Genomic DNA, 14,402 nt, shown 5'->3' on the forward strand with positions numbered 1-14,402 from the left:
ACAGCAAAAGCAAGAAAAAATAACTTAGCTGCTAATGGCGTTTGTCCGTGCGGGGCTTGTTTTGAGTTAATAAGGCATTTATAGAAGCCCATTTAAATTCAAATTTGCAGCATAAAGAGGGTTATACCTAAAATCTCATTAGAAATTTAGCACATGATCTTTACCAGTTTGTGAAAATATAATGACAGTAATCACAGAGGAAACCAAAGGAACAAGTGACCACAGAGATAATTAGCCAAAGGAACGATTCAATTGTGTATACAGTACCACAGCATCGTCATCGTAAAGTTCTATAACCACCAGCGGGGGATTCTCCTGAAACTCCTGCACATCACCGTGCAGTGGGATATTATTAAACAGCAGCATCTGATTCCAGGTAGGGGATAATGTCTGCGAAATGATCTGTGAAAGATAGAGAAAACATTTCATTGATAAAGAGCAGCATCTTCCTCTTGTATGCATAGCCACAGGACTTTTGGGGAAAATGTGCCTTGGAATGCAGACATGAAACCTTGCATGAAACACTATTTACAGAAAAGGGAAAGAGGATGGGATTTGAGCTGTGAATGGCTGGCTGAAAGTAGAGGCCTCATTGATTTTAGTGACATTTCTGATGGACTCCTGTTATAGGATTGTGAACAATTCAAATCTGAACTCAAACAGGGCAGAATTTGAATCTGGTGTGAGTCTGACATAACATTTGGATTTGGGGTTCAGATGTGTTAACCTTTCCAAATCTTATATCCAAAAGTGGATTATGATCATGTATCTCCCTGCCTCCTATCAGCAGACAATCTAAGGACCTCCATATTATAGAAGCAGGTTGATTATTGTTTTGTACAGAGCATTCATTGCCTATGTCTTTAGGGCAGTGGTCTTTATTGCAAAGCTCACAGGACAATGGTGTCCCACGAGACATCTTTGGTGGCTCCCACCATTATTCTGTTTGCTTGGATTGTTTTTAGAGACCAGTGAAGTACCTTCATTATTGAAGGCAAGGCTTCCTCCAGGTTAAATCGTTAGTTAAGGCCCCCTCAGAATTAGTCCCTGCACCTTCTCTGCTGCCCCTCTGCCTGTTGTTCCCCGCCCCCCACCCCCCGTTCCTGTATATTTGTCAAAGATTAATGCAGGCTGACATTAGACAGCCCAGGGGCCTTCTCTCATGCCCTCTGACAGCAACGTCTTGTTGCAGCACAGACAGGACTCGTGGGAGGAAAGCTTCAGGACTGCTTGCTATGGTCCTGAATTAATTGCCAAGGAAGACAGCACCTGGGAGGAGATAGGAAAAACTGCTCATGGGAGAGGAATGGGGGGGGAGTGGGTGGAGAAAGAGATGCTTGCTCTGGGAGAGGGTTATAGGGGAGAGAGAGAGATGTTTGCTCTGAGGAGGTGGGATAGTGGAGAGAGAGAGATATGTTTGGGGAAGGGAGATAGGGGAGAAAGACGCATGCTTGTTCTGGGGAGGGGAGAGAGAGATGCTTGCCCTGGGGAGGTGGGATAGGGGAGAGAGAGATGCTTGCTCTGGGGAGGGGGGGGATAGTGGAGAGATAGAGTGGGATGCTTGATCAGGGAAGGGGAATAGGGGAGAGAAAGATGCTTTTTCTGGTACAGGAATGTTAAGTCTTTGACATGCTAACAAGGAATATGATTGGGAAAAGCAGGATTTCAGACCTGACATCCCTGCAGTGGCATACCAAGGGGGGGGGGGGCGGTCCGCCCCGGGTACAGCCTTAGGGGGGTGCACAGCCGGCCAGGTCCGGAAAATTCCTGGGCTGCAATGGCGACGGCACTCAGCGGTATGGTTTCCCCCCCGCGATGGCACTCAGCGGCATCGGCACCCACCCGGTAATGGCACTCAGTGGCATTGGCGCTCACCCCTCCATGATGGCACTTAATGGCATCGGCGCTCAAGTTTGGCCTCCTTCTCCTGGCATCAACAGAACTTCAGATCGGCAACGTGGTGCTCAGTCAAAAGCTTCTCTCTGACTCAGCTTCCTGTTTCCGCCAAGGCAGTTCAGTCAGAGGGAAGCTTTTGACTGAGCACCGCATTGCCGATCTGAAGTTCTGTTGATGCCGGGGGTAGAAGGAGGCCCTTTGCCGATCTTAAGTGTAATCGCGGGGGGGGGGGGGTCATTTCCAATCTTGTTGCCAAAATCGGAAAGGTGGGCCTGTGGTGGATGGAGAGATTGAGAGAAGGGGCAGATGATGGAAGTGGGGAGAAAGGGAAGATAGAAGAGGGCAGATGATGGAAGTGGGGAGAAGGGGCAGTTGATGGAAGTGGAGAGAAAGGGGAGAGAGAAGGGGCAGATGATGGAAGTGGGGAGAGAGAAGAGGGCAGATGATGGAAGTGGGGGGAAAGAGAGAGAAGGGGCAGATGATGGAAGTGGGGGGAAAGAGAGAGAAGGGGCAGATGATGGAAGTGGAAAGAAGGGGGGAGAGAAGAGGGCAGATGATGGAAGTGAGGAGAAGGGGTAGATGATCGAAGGGGGGAGAGAGAAGAGAGCAGAAAATGGAAGTGGGGAGAAGGGAGAGCAAATGCTGAATGGAAGTGGAGACAGAGAACACATACTGGATGGAAAGAGGGATAAAGAAAAATGACATATGCTGGATAGGGGAAGAAGATAGAGTTAGTGAGATAGTAGAGGGGTGAAGGAAAGGGGTGGCATGCTGTGGGTAGACATAGTGAAAAGAGGGAAACTGAGGACTAAATAGTAAGAAAGAATTTAATTTAGATAGAGGCAGAAAATAAAGAAGGAAGACCAGAGAAGGAAAGGGAAGAGAGAGAGGAGAGAGAGAGAGAGATGCCAGAGAACAGGGAAGGAAATAGAGATATCAGATCTGAGCAGAGGAAATGAGAAGAGAGAGATGCTAAAAACCACAGTGGGGAGGGAAAGAGAGATGAAAGGAGAAAGATGTCAGACCATGAGGGAAAAGAGGGAAGATGATGGATGCCAGACCAAAGGGGGGGGGGGTCTAGAGGAGAGATGGCAGGGGGAGACAGTGGATGGAAGGGGCAGACAGTGGATGGAATGGGCAGATGCTGGATTGAAGAGACAGGGCAGACACTGGAAGGAAAAGAGTGAAAAGAAGATAAAAGCAGAAACCAGAGACAGCAAAATGTAGAAAAAAATCCAGGGGGATTTTTACTAAAGCTAGGACTCTCATATCTCCTTACAATACATCTATATATTTTTTAAAACTCTCTAAATGAAACATATCAATAAGTACACATTTATGCACATTTTGTTTATTTATGTATGAGAGAAATATGACGTGTAGTATAGTGATTTTTGTCTACACATGTAGCAAAATGGGAGATGAATGATATATTTTTTTAAAGCATATAATTATGTTTACATTCTTATTTTAAAGGTTATTTTAAAAGTGAACCAAATTTATATATGTACATTGGAATTTATATATGTATATTTTTGCCTAATGTTTTTGTATGTTGTTGTAAACCCCTGAGGCAGGCCAAGAGCCGAAACACTGGCAGTGTCAGATCTTTTACAAAATAAAGAATTATTCGTCCCAGTTCTGTTGGCGTGGACACTTTTTTGTGGGCGTTATTGACATTTTGTGTGTTTCAATCCCTTTCTTTGTGTTATACAATACAGCAATGCAATACAACAACTTCTTGTATCCTGCAATTTTCTACATGGAATCATATAGTGCTACAGAAATGATTAGTAGTCATAGTTAACTTTCCTGTAAGACCCCTGTGTGTTCGCAGTTGGAACACACTGTCTACTTAATTGCCAATTAAAAAAAAGTTCTAGAAATGTCAAAAAAGGAAACTGTGCAATTGAAATAATCCATTATCCCTTAATGCAATTCATCCATTTTTTAATTGAAAATATTTTTAGCCAGATAACTCATTACTGGGAAACAATATGGTACTAAAGTTACTATATTCTCCAGGGGGCTTCCTAGATACAGCATGTGAAAAATCCTTTAGGACCTCAACCTATATACGTATCTATGAGAAACTTGCTTAGTACACAGTCCCCTAAAGAAAACTGTGAATTTTTAAGATGAAGTATCTGACATGGCGAGACCATTTCTGAAACAATGAGAAACGAACTCCATGCAGCAAGACAGCAAATGTTCATTTATTTCACATTTAGGCAGTGAACAAAACTAAGCCTTATTGATAAAAGCATCGCCGGTTATGATTTGCAAGCTCATCTCATGTCAGAGAAAAGTTCTACGATTAAACAAGGCACTCTTTAACCAAAGTAAATCAACTACATTTTTGCCAGTAACTTCAGCTATATGAGAGTATAAATCAAATGAGCTGCCATGCTGGTTTATATCAAAGGGTCCCAAGAGCCCCACCATCCTATCTCTGGCAAGTATATAAGACATAACTATATTCAGAACAGTTTAGTATGGATATTGCTACTACTTGGGTTTCTGCCAGATCCTGTGATGTAGACTGGCCACTTTTGAAAACAGGAGACTGGGCTAGGTGGACCATTGATCGGACCCAGTATGGCTTCTGTGTTCACCATAGAAAAGTCTGGAGAAGGACAACTATTGACTGGCAAGGTTATAGATGAGAATGGAGTGGATACCATGTCGTTCATGGAAGAAAGTATTTATGAACAACTTCAGTGGATGGGATTCATCCCAGCATATTGAGGGAGCTGAGAGAGGTCCTGGAGGGTCCTCTTAAAGATTTGCTCAATAAATCCTTGGATACGGGAGAGGCTCCATGGGATTGGAGAAAAGTGGATGTTGTCCCTTTTCACAAAAGTGGTCGCAGGGATGAAGCGGGAAGCTAAAGGCTAGTAAGTCTTACTTTATTAGTAACCAAATATAAAATCTATGTGAATAGTCATTTATAGCAGATCATAAACTCATAGAAGATCATGGGCGCGACATGGGCCGTGTTTCGGCTAAAAAGCTCTCTTCTGTTGGTATATTTGGTTGCTAATAAATGGGTTTGAAGACCAGGCACACTATGCACCCTTCTATTGGACCTTGTGGATAGTTGTGCAGAGATTACTGTCTCCTCTTCTGGTTGATAACACCCAATAATATCAGAGAAAAGATGATTCGATTTAAACATGAATTTATAATGAGTGTAACTGCTGGGTAGACTGGATGGACCAATTCGGTCATTTATTAAGATACTATGTTATAAGAACATAAGAGTTGCCATACTAGAACAGACCAAAGGTCCATCAAGCCCAATATCCTGCTTCCACCCAAGTCACAAGTTACTGGCAAGATCCCAAGAAGAAAAACAGATTTTATGCTGCTTATCCTAGGAATAAGCAGTGGATTCCCCCAAGCCATCTTAATAATGGCTTATGGACTTCTCTTTTAGGAAAATATCCACACCTTTTTAAAACCCTGCTAAGCTAATCACTTTCACTACGTACTCCAGCAATGAATTCCAAATTACCCATTGAGTGAAGAAATATTTTCTCCAGTTTGTTTTTAAATCTACTACGTAGTAGTATCATCGCATGCCCCCTAGGCCTAGTATTTTGGGAAAGAGTAAACAAATGATTCACACATCTTTTTGTTCTACTCCACTTTTTAATATGCACAGATCGTATGCATGTTAATTTGTAGGTTAATAAGCATTAAATCATGCACAAACATTTTTAATATGAATTAAAAGTCTGAATGCACATCTCTACTAAATGCTAACAGATGCACATCTGTCTGGTTTAGGAATACCCTGAAACTGGAGTGCTACCAAGATAATTGTGTTGAATTATCTTTCAGAAGCTCCTCTAATACCTAATTAATCATAGTGATACTTTCTACCTTTAAATGTCCTTTGGGATTAATGCGGTTGTAGACTAATAACCAGTGAGGTGTTCAAATGAAAATGGTACTTCTCAGTTGGCCACAAGAGTGAGCACCAGTGTTTTACATGACACGTGCATTAGTGTGAACATAGGTCAATCTCTCTAATAACATGGGCTGACCCACACAAAAAAAAAGGGGTCAATATTCAAAGCTATTTAACCAGGCAGGAGAGGCCACACAGGACCATGTAAGTGGCAGTCCCATCTTTGGCTGGTTTAACTTAACCAGTTAAGACTGGATATCAGCATTGAAATCCGAGAATAAAAGTCGCTGACAGTAAAAAATTTGCTGACTGCCGCCAGCTGGACATTTACCTTTAGGGGTCCTTTTACAAAGCTGCAGTATGCACTTAAATACATTTCCCCTTCCCCATTCACGGTTTCGACACTCGCGGTTTCACATATTTGTGATTTTTTTTGGGGGGGGAACACCAAAGTTTCAGACGTTCCTGCCTCCCTCCAGCCTTCCTCCCGGCATCCCATCCTTACCTGGTGGTCTAACGGGCTTTCGTGGCAGGAGCGATCTTCCTACGCTCCTGCCCCGTGTAGATCGCCAATAGGAAATGGCTGCCGTGAGCTCCCCTCGTAGTCTTTTTGAGTTGCTAAGGATTACATCTGAGTTGTCAAGATATTGGAGGTACATATGTAGTAATTTCAGGTCATGCAAGTGATGCTTGGGACATTCCTGATTGTGTTAGTTGGGTTTTATGTGTTTTTTGAATAGAAGGGTTTTTATTTCTTTCTTGAAGGTTTTGTAGTCTGTGGTCGTGGTCAATGGGTTGTAGAGTTGTGGGTCAAGTGTTGCAGCTCGAGTGGCTAGGAGGTTGTCGTACGTTTTTTTTTCTTTTGACGTTTTTGGTTGGAGGGTGTGTGAATGGTGCGTGGGTTCTCCTATGTCTGGTTGAAGTGGATTGAACTAGTGATCAATACAATACAAAGTGCAGAGATAGGTGAAGAAAAACTCTAGTTAGATAAAGATGGTGACCATAATGTGAACGGTAACTATATTGTGGAATAAGGAAAGGAAAAAATTGGAGGAGGGAAAAAAGAAATGTTGTACAGGTCAACATACGTACTCTAAAGGTCCTATGATGGTAGATACGTGGAAAAGCTAATTTGTCCAAAAGAGACATAAATTAAAATGAAAATGATTAAAAACCATATACAAAAGCCCAAAATTAATAAAAAAGAGATAGGTTAAAAATAGAATTCATTTATTATAATCTTATCTAAAAAAAAAAAAAAAGGGTAAAGAACAATCTATCCTTACGTGTCAGAAATAGAAAAGCAGACACTATAATAAGGCCATAAGTCCATCTTTCGAAACATTGTAACATAATTTAAGAAGAGGAAATGCTAATACAAAGGAGGAAATGTAAAGGGGACAGAAAAGGTCAAAAAAACAGGGCGTCACGAGAACATAAAAAGGCAAGGTAAAAACACACATTGTAAATTGAAAAGTGAAAATGATATTCCACGGTAAGTCGAGGTAAGTGACGGACCAGTTTGTAATGGCATGGGTAAAGCCTCAGAAAATTAAACTCACACCTGTTACCAGTGGTGTACCATCAAGGATCTGTTCTTGGGCCTGTTCTTTTTAACATTTTTTTGTAGGCGACATTGCTGAAGGGCTGTCAGGTAAGATTTGCCTCTTTGCGGATGATACAAAAATCTGCAAGAGTAGACACCCCTGATGGAGTGAATAACACGAGGAAGGATTAGCGAAGCTTGATAAATGGTCTAAAATTTGGCAGCTAAGATTTAATGCTAAGAAATGTAAGGGCTGCAAAAGCCTAAGGGAACAGTACAATTTAGGGAGTGAAAGAGGAGTGAAACCTGGGAGTGATAGTATGTGACGATCTTAAGGTACCAATCAGGTTGAAAAGGTAACAGTGAAAGCTAGAAGGATGCTAGGGTACATAGGGAGAGGTATGGCCAGTAGAAAAAAGGAGGTATTGATGTCCCTATATAAGACTCTGGTGAGACCTCATTTAGAATATTGTGTACAATTCTGGAGACAGCACCTTCAAAAAGATATAAAAAGGATGGACTTAGTCCAGAGGAAGGCTACTAAAATGGTCAGTGATCTTCATCTTAAGGCTTATGGGGACAGACTTAAGGATCTCAATATGTATACTTTAGAGCAGTGTTTTTCAACCGCTGTTCCGCGGCACACTAGTGTGCCACGAGATGTTGCCTGGTGTGCCGTACGGTCAGGGCCGCCATCAGGGCAGTACCACCAGTCTAGGGAGAGGGGCGGTCCGCCCCACGTGGACAGGAGAGAGCTGGACGGGGGACCCATGGAGTTCAATACATCTCGAGCCGCGAGGCTCGTCTTCTGTTCCTGCCTGCCCTGCAGCTAACATATAGCCGATCGCAAGCGTTCCCCGATGTCAGCGCTGACGTCGGAGGGAGGGCTTAAGCAAAGCCTGCCCTCCGACGTCAGCGCTGACGTCGGAGAAAACTTCCGTTCGGCTATTTGTGCGCGGCAGGGCAGGCAGGAAGCAGAAGAGAAGCCTCGCGGCTTGAGCTTCGTTTTGCTGAGAAAGTTGCAAAGATGGGCTGGGAGGCAAACACGGAACACAAAAGGGGGGAGGGAGTGCGTTTTGGACACAAGGCATGAACTTGGGAGAGAGGAAGGGAGGGAAAGAGATGCTGAGGTGGGGGAGGGAATGGGTTTTTGGACACAGAAGGCATGGACTTGGGAGAGAGGAAGGGAGGGAAAGAGATGCTGAGGTGGGGGAGGGAATGCGTTTTTGGACACAGAAGAAATGGACTTGGGAGAGAGGAAGGGAGGGAAAGAGATGCTGAGGTGGGGGAGGGAATGCGTTTTTGGACACAGAAGAAATGGACTTGGGAGAGTGGAAGGGAGGGAAAGAGATGCTGAGGTGGGGGAGGGAATGCGTTTTTGGACACAGAAGAAATGGACTTGGGAGAGAGGAAGGGAGGGAATGAGTGTTTGGACACAGAAGGCATGGACTTTGGAGAGAGGAAGGGAGGGAAAGAGATGGTTGTGTACACGGGGAATAGAAGAAAGGAGAATTTTTGGTCATAGGGAGGGAGTGAGGTACAGATAGTGGCATACCAGGGTGGGGGGGGGCAGTCTGCCCCACCCCGGGTTTACATCCCAAGGGGGTGCACAGCTGGCCACCCTCCAGTGTTGTCCCTAGGCCGGCAAACTGCGGCTCTTTAGCCACTTGAGTGCCACCGCCGCCAACGGTGTTGTTGGCGGTGGCAGCATTATAAAATACTTTCTTTGTGTTTATTTGATTCCTATTCAAGAGAATTACTTTATATATAGTCAATATAGGCACAGAGTTAAATTTTTTAACATTTTCTAATGGTGGTGTGCCTCGTGATTTTTTTCATGAAACAAGTGTGCCTTTGCCCAAAAAAGGTTGAAAAACACTGCTTTAGGGGAAAGGCGGGAGAGAGGAGATATGATAGAGATGTTTCAATATCTACATAGCATAAAAGCACATGAGGAGAGCCTCTTTCATCTGATAGGAAGCTCTGGAATGAGAGGGCATAGGATGAAATTAAAGGGTGATAGGCTCTGGAGTAATCTATGAAAATATGTTTTTACAGAACAGTGGTAGATAGATGAAATAGTCTCCTGTGGTGGTGGAGACAAAGATTGTGTCTAAATTCAAGAAGGCATGGGACAGGCACGTGGGATCTCTTAGGGAGAAGAGGAGATAGTGGATGCTGTGGATGGGCAGACTAGATGGGCCATTTGGCCTTTATCTGCCATCATATTTCTATGCCCTCTCCTTCCAGAGTTTTCTTTCATTTGAAAAAAAAGACTCATTTCCTGTACATTAATGCTACAGAAATATTTATACAGCATGTCTCTGTCATATTCCCTCGCTCCTGTCTTTCTTCCAAAGAGACCCTACAGGAAGTGAAAAGTTACGGGTCATCTGAGAGAAAGAATTAAAGACTGGAGCTACATTCAGCGCTAGCAGGTTCTCTGAAGAAGCCATTCTGGCGAAACGCGTTAGAACCTTGCCGGTTTATGCTGTATGAACACTCAAGTTAAGTTTCACTTTATTGCACTCATCATATAATTTAAACTACAAAAAAAAGGGAAGAAAAAAACTTTCTACACATGATATATATTTTAACTACCTTTCTACCTTAAGAAGTTGGTGCAGTGATAGACTCTGAAAATCTCTTTTAGGGGTTTGTCCCCTGTTTTGAGAATTTCTGTTCCATTCGTGGAATCTGAGCACCGTCTAGGTTTAAAGGCAATTAAATAAGATTCACTGTCCCTTGTTCTGTTTTGTTTTGATTTCTTCCAGAGTATACATTGAAAATGCATTGTAACTGGAGTAAGGCCTTGCGCATCCATGTGTGCTCAAGGCCTGTCAGCCTACCCACTCTGAACTTCCTCTTTCAGAAGGTGTGGAAGTTCAGAACATAATAATAGCTTTACTGGGTCAGACCAATGGTCCATCAAGCCCAGCACCCCGTTCTCAAGGTGGCCAATCCAGGTCACTAGTACCTGGCCGGCTTTGAGCATGTGTTGATATTCAAGGCCTCATGTAGCCATGGTGCATCTTCTATAGATGCTGATTACTGCATTGCTTCCCCAGCAGATGGAAGGTAAAATACTGAACACTTTAGTGTGGTGGGATGCAGGAAAGAAGGAGAGGTATGTTGGGACACCATGGTGGCAGGGAGGAAAGAGATGCTGGAGACCATATGCCAGAGCCACTCCTTAAATTGTGCTGCCTGTCCTTCTCCTAGTGGATGGACTAGCCTGGGGGTTACCAGACTTCTGAATTTACCCACACATATCCTCTTTTTAGAGGGCATGTCCGGGCATCCGGACAGCTTTTCAAAATCCGACACTTTGTCTAGGTTTTGAAAAGCTTCTTCTTTGGCACCGCGTCAGGAGGGCTTCCGTGCATGCGCGGATGCCCTCCCTCCCGACAAGAACAGGTTAAGGGGGCGGGGCTGGAGGGCATGATGTGGGCATAATGGGGCAGGGCTGGGTGAAACTGGGCGGGCCTGGGGGCGGGGCTATGGGTCCAGATTTTAGTCAACTATAATCTTGTAGCCCTGCACTAAAGATTCTCTTGTCTGCATGCTCTCTTAAGTTCTGATTTCTCTGCAGTGATTTCCCTATGGAGGACTAGCATTGTGACATTTAGCTATGAGTTTAAATCCTTTAGCTGTCTTGTTTGCCCACACAAAATGATAGCTTTCCATTACCTTTGTGGTTTGACAGTGGGAGATAAATGTCACTTTGGCAAAAGGATCAGAAAGTCCCGTGCTGTCAGCTGCAATCAGCCCCCTGGCCTGGTACATGTGGGCTCGGAGCTGGAAAAGGTTTTGGGCTGTTTTTTTAAAACAAAACAAATTAGCCATTTTTACTTTTCATTATATTCTCACTGTTCTTTACCTCACTACTGATTAATTGCTATCAGAAAATGCTTTCCTCATCACAACCTCCTGATACTTAAGGAACAAGGGGGAGACAGGAGAAAAGCCTATTAAACAATTCTGAGGTGATTTTCCATTCAAAATAAGTCTGTGTTATTTAAGTCTATGTAATTAGTATTCAGTAAAAGCAGATCTCAGGAGCAAACAAACTGGTCTCCATACGCAAGGTGTTGTTTTTAATAAGATGCAGTATTATTTTTCATGTTACCTTTTTTTTTATTCTGGATTTTCCTATTAGTTTGGTCTGATAGCAAACATGCTAAGGGAGGTCTAAGGATGCTTCAGTCATCATAAGAACATAAGAATTGCTTTAATGGGGTAGACCAGGAGTGTCAAAGTCCCTTCTCGAGGGTCGCAATCCAGTCGGGTTTTCAAGATTTCCCCAATGAATATGCATGAGATCTATTAGCATACAATGAAAGCAGTGCATGCAAATATATCTCATGCATATTCACTGGGGAAATCCTGAAAACCTGACTGGATTGCGGCCCTCGAGGAGGGACATTGACACCCCTGGGGTAGACCAATGGTCCATCAAGCCCAGTTTAGATCATGAGAACCCGGCAGAATTGCCAAGGAGTAGCAAACTTTTATGCTATCATTCCCAGGAATAAGCAGAGGCTTTCCTCATGTGTATCTTAATGAGGATTATGGACTTTTTTTTTTTCCAGGAGCTTGTCCAAACCATTTTTAAACCCAGATAAGCTAACTGCTATTACCAGGAAAGAGAAAATAAATGATAGCTCTTCAGGGTTTTATATGATAGCAAATAAGACCTAATGGAAAAACTGATCGTAAGTTATTTTCACTGCAGGCATGAACAATGAAAGAATTCTACCAGAAATAATGAGAGAGAGAGAGACTAATCTGCAATACAACATGAAACCTTTTTCACCTAAAGATAAATGGCTTATGTCCAGTTAATGATCAAAGACAGCAGCATAAGAAGGCAGTACACTTCCCCCTCCGTATTCGCGGTGGTTAGGGGCAGAGCCGGCGAATATTAAAAAACCGTGAATAATATTCGGGCCAGTTCTGCCCCTAACCCCCGCTCCCCCGGCTATTTTAAGCCCTGAAAGCCCCCCCTTAATCCTTACCTGGTGGTCTAGCAGGTTTTCGGGGCAGGAGCGATCTTCCCACGCTCCTGCCCCGTGCAGATCGCTCACAGGAAATGGCTGCCTTGAGCTGCTGTAGTCTCTCGAGCCATTTTCTGTGAGCGTGGCAGGAGCGTGGGAAGATCGCTCCTGCCCCGAAAACCCGCTAGACCACCAGGTAAGGCTTAAGGGAGGGGCTTACAGGGCTTAAAATAGCCTGAAAAATGAAAATGAATTTTTTTGTTTAAAACCGCGAATAAGCGAATCCGTAGATACGGAATTCGCGAATAAGGAGGGGGAAGTACTGCCTCCCTTAGCATGTTTGGAGGCAGTACTTGACCTAAGATATAAAAAGACTTGAAGTGTATTCACTCCGCAGCTCCTCAGTCTCTCTACTCTCCTCTATTATCTCTGCCCTGGGAACCGCACGAGTGGTACCTAAGGATAAATGGCATTCACAGTTATGTATTGTCCTACCAGTCCATGCAGTGTTAATGCTCTTGCCAAACTCTCTTATGTACTGTTTGCCATACCGTGTATTGTCATGCATCATAATCCACTACCACGCTCTCCTACTTAGCACAATGTCATACCACATTCATAACATCACCACCACTGTATGAGGTCTTGTCCTGTCAGATCCTATTAAGTATTTAGAATACTACCATGCTTCCCTATCTATTGTCTTTCATGTCATGATCTAAAATGGAATGTCATGCTCTCCATTCCTATACTCTGTTATGTTTTATTATGTATGTAAACTTGTAACCCGTTCTGAGCTCTTTTGGGAGGACGGGATATGAATCCCAATAAATATAAGGAAAGGGTAAAGACAAAGGACTCTACAGCTTGGAAAAGAGACACCTAAGGAAAGACAGAGATTCCATTATATGACATGTGATTGAGTTATGACCACTGTTGCCATATGGCCCCACTACTGTAACCCTTTGTACAACGATCCTGTATTGCAGTGAGGACTAGCTAAATATAGAGTAATTCCCCATCTCATGCGTTCTAGGATCAGCTGTTCCATGAAGCAGCCATTTGTAAGATATAGAAAATTTACATTTATAGTGTGTCCTGATGAGATATTCACCCAGTCCACTGAATGAGATAATTTAAATCTCTCATAATTACTATCATGTTACCAATTATGTTGGGCTTAGGAGGATTTCATTCTCTGTTTCTTCATCGTTGCCAGGCAGACTGTAGCGTACCTTCACTGCAATACTCTTCTCCATCACACATGACTCCCCTTATTATCCAAGATGGAAGAGAAGCCTACTACTACTATTTATTATTTCTATAGCGCTGAAAGGCATATGCAGCACTATACATCTTAACATACAATAGACAGTCCCTTCTCAGAAGAGCTTACAATCTAATTTAGACAGGACATTTCAGGGTTGGGGAGATAATGGTAGAGGAAATGATACAGTGGGTCTAGGTATCTGACAGCAGTGAGTGGGAGTTAAGAGTTGAAAGCAGTTTCAAAAAAGTGGGCTTTCAGCTTGGATTTGAATACAGTACTCCCCCGAAAGGAACCCCCGTGAATATCAAAAAATCACGAATGCTGTTTTTCACCTGGGGAGGCAGGATAAGGCAGCTGGAGAGGCAAGATAGGGCAGCTGGAGCGTTGGCGAGTGAAGGAAATCACTCGCGGTATGCTCCGACCGCCTCTTCCTGCACTAAAGACAGACTTCACCAATCAGGAGCTACTTTGACACGCAGCTCCTGATTGGTGAAGCCTGACTTTAGCACAGGAAGTCCCGGTCGGAGAATACCATGAATGACCAGGATCGCGAACCGCGAATGACCGAGGGAACACTGTACTGCTAGGGATGGAACACGACGTATTGATTCAGGCAGTCTGTTCCAGGCATACGGTGCCGCAAGAAAGAAGGGACGGAGTCTGGAGTTGGCAGTGGAAGAGAAGGGTGCAGATAAGAGGGGCTTGTCTGATGAACGGAGCTCACGGGGGGGGGGGAGAATAGGGGGAGATTAGTGAGGAGAGATATTGGGGGGCTTC

The 14,402-nt window shown here is 43.7% G+C and overlaps 1 protein-coding gene across 2 annotated transcripts in view; it reads right to left on the reverse strand.

Annotated features, from left to right (window-relative positions):
• FER1L6 (fer-1 like family member 6) overlaps nucleotides 1-14,402 on the reverse strand; it is a 402,024-nt gene that overhangs the window by 193,669 nt on the left and 193,953 nt on the right. For both annotated transcript variants that reach the window (XM_033934878.1, XM_033934877.1), the window contains exons 20-21: nucleotides 11,049-11,173; nucleotides 268-402 (exon numbers count right to left, since the gene is read on the reverse strand). In XM_033934878.1, coding sequence (XP_033790769.1) covers nucleotides 268-402; nucleotides 11,049-11,173 — 260 coding nt within the window. The remainder of the gene's footprint in view (nucleotides 1-267; nucleotides 403-11,048; nucleotides 11,174-14,402) is intronic.

The sequence above is a fragment of the Geotrypetes seraphini genome, chromosome 2 (assembly GCF_902459505.1).
Source record: "Geotrypetes seraphini chromosome 2, aGeoSer1.1, whole genome shotgun sequence".
Classification (NCBI taxonomy): domain Eukaryota; kingdom Metazoa; phylum Chordata; class Amphibia; order Gymnophiona; family Dermophiidae; genus Geotrypetes; species Geotrypetes seraphini.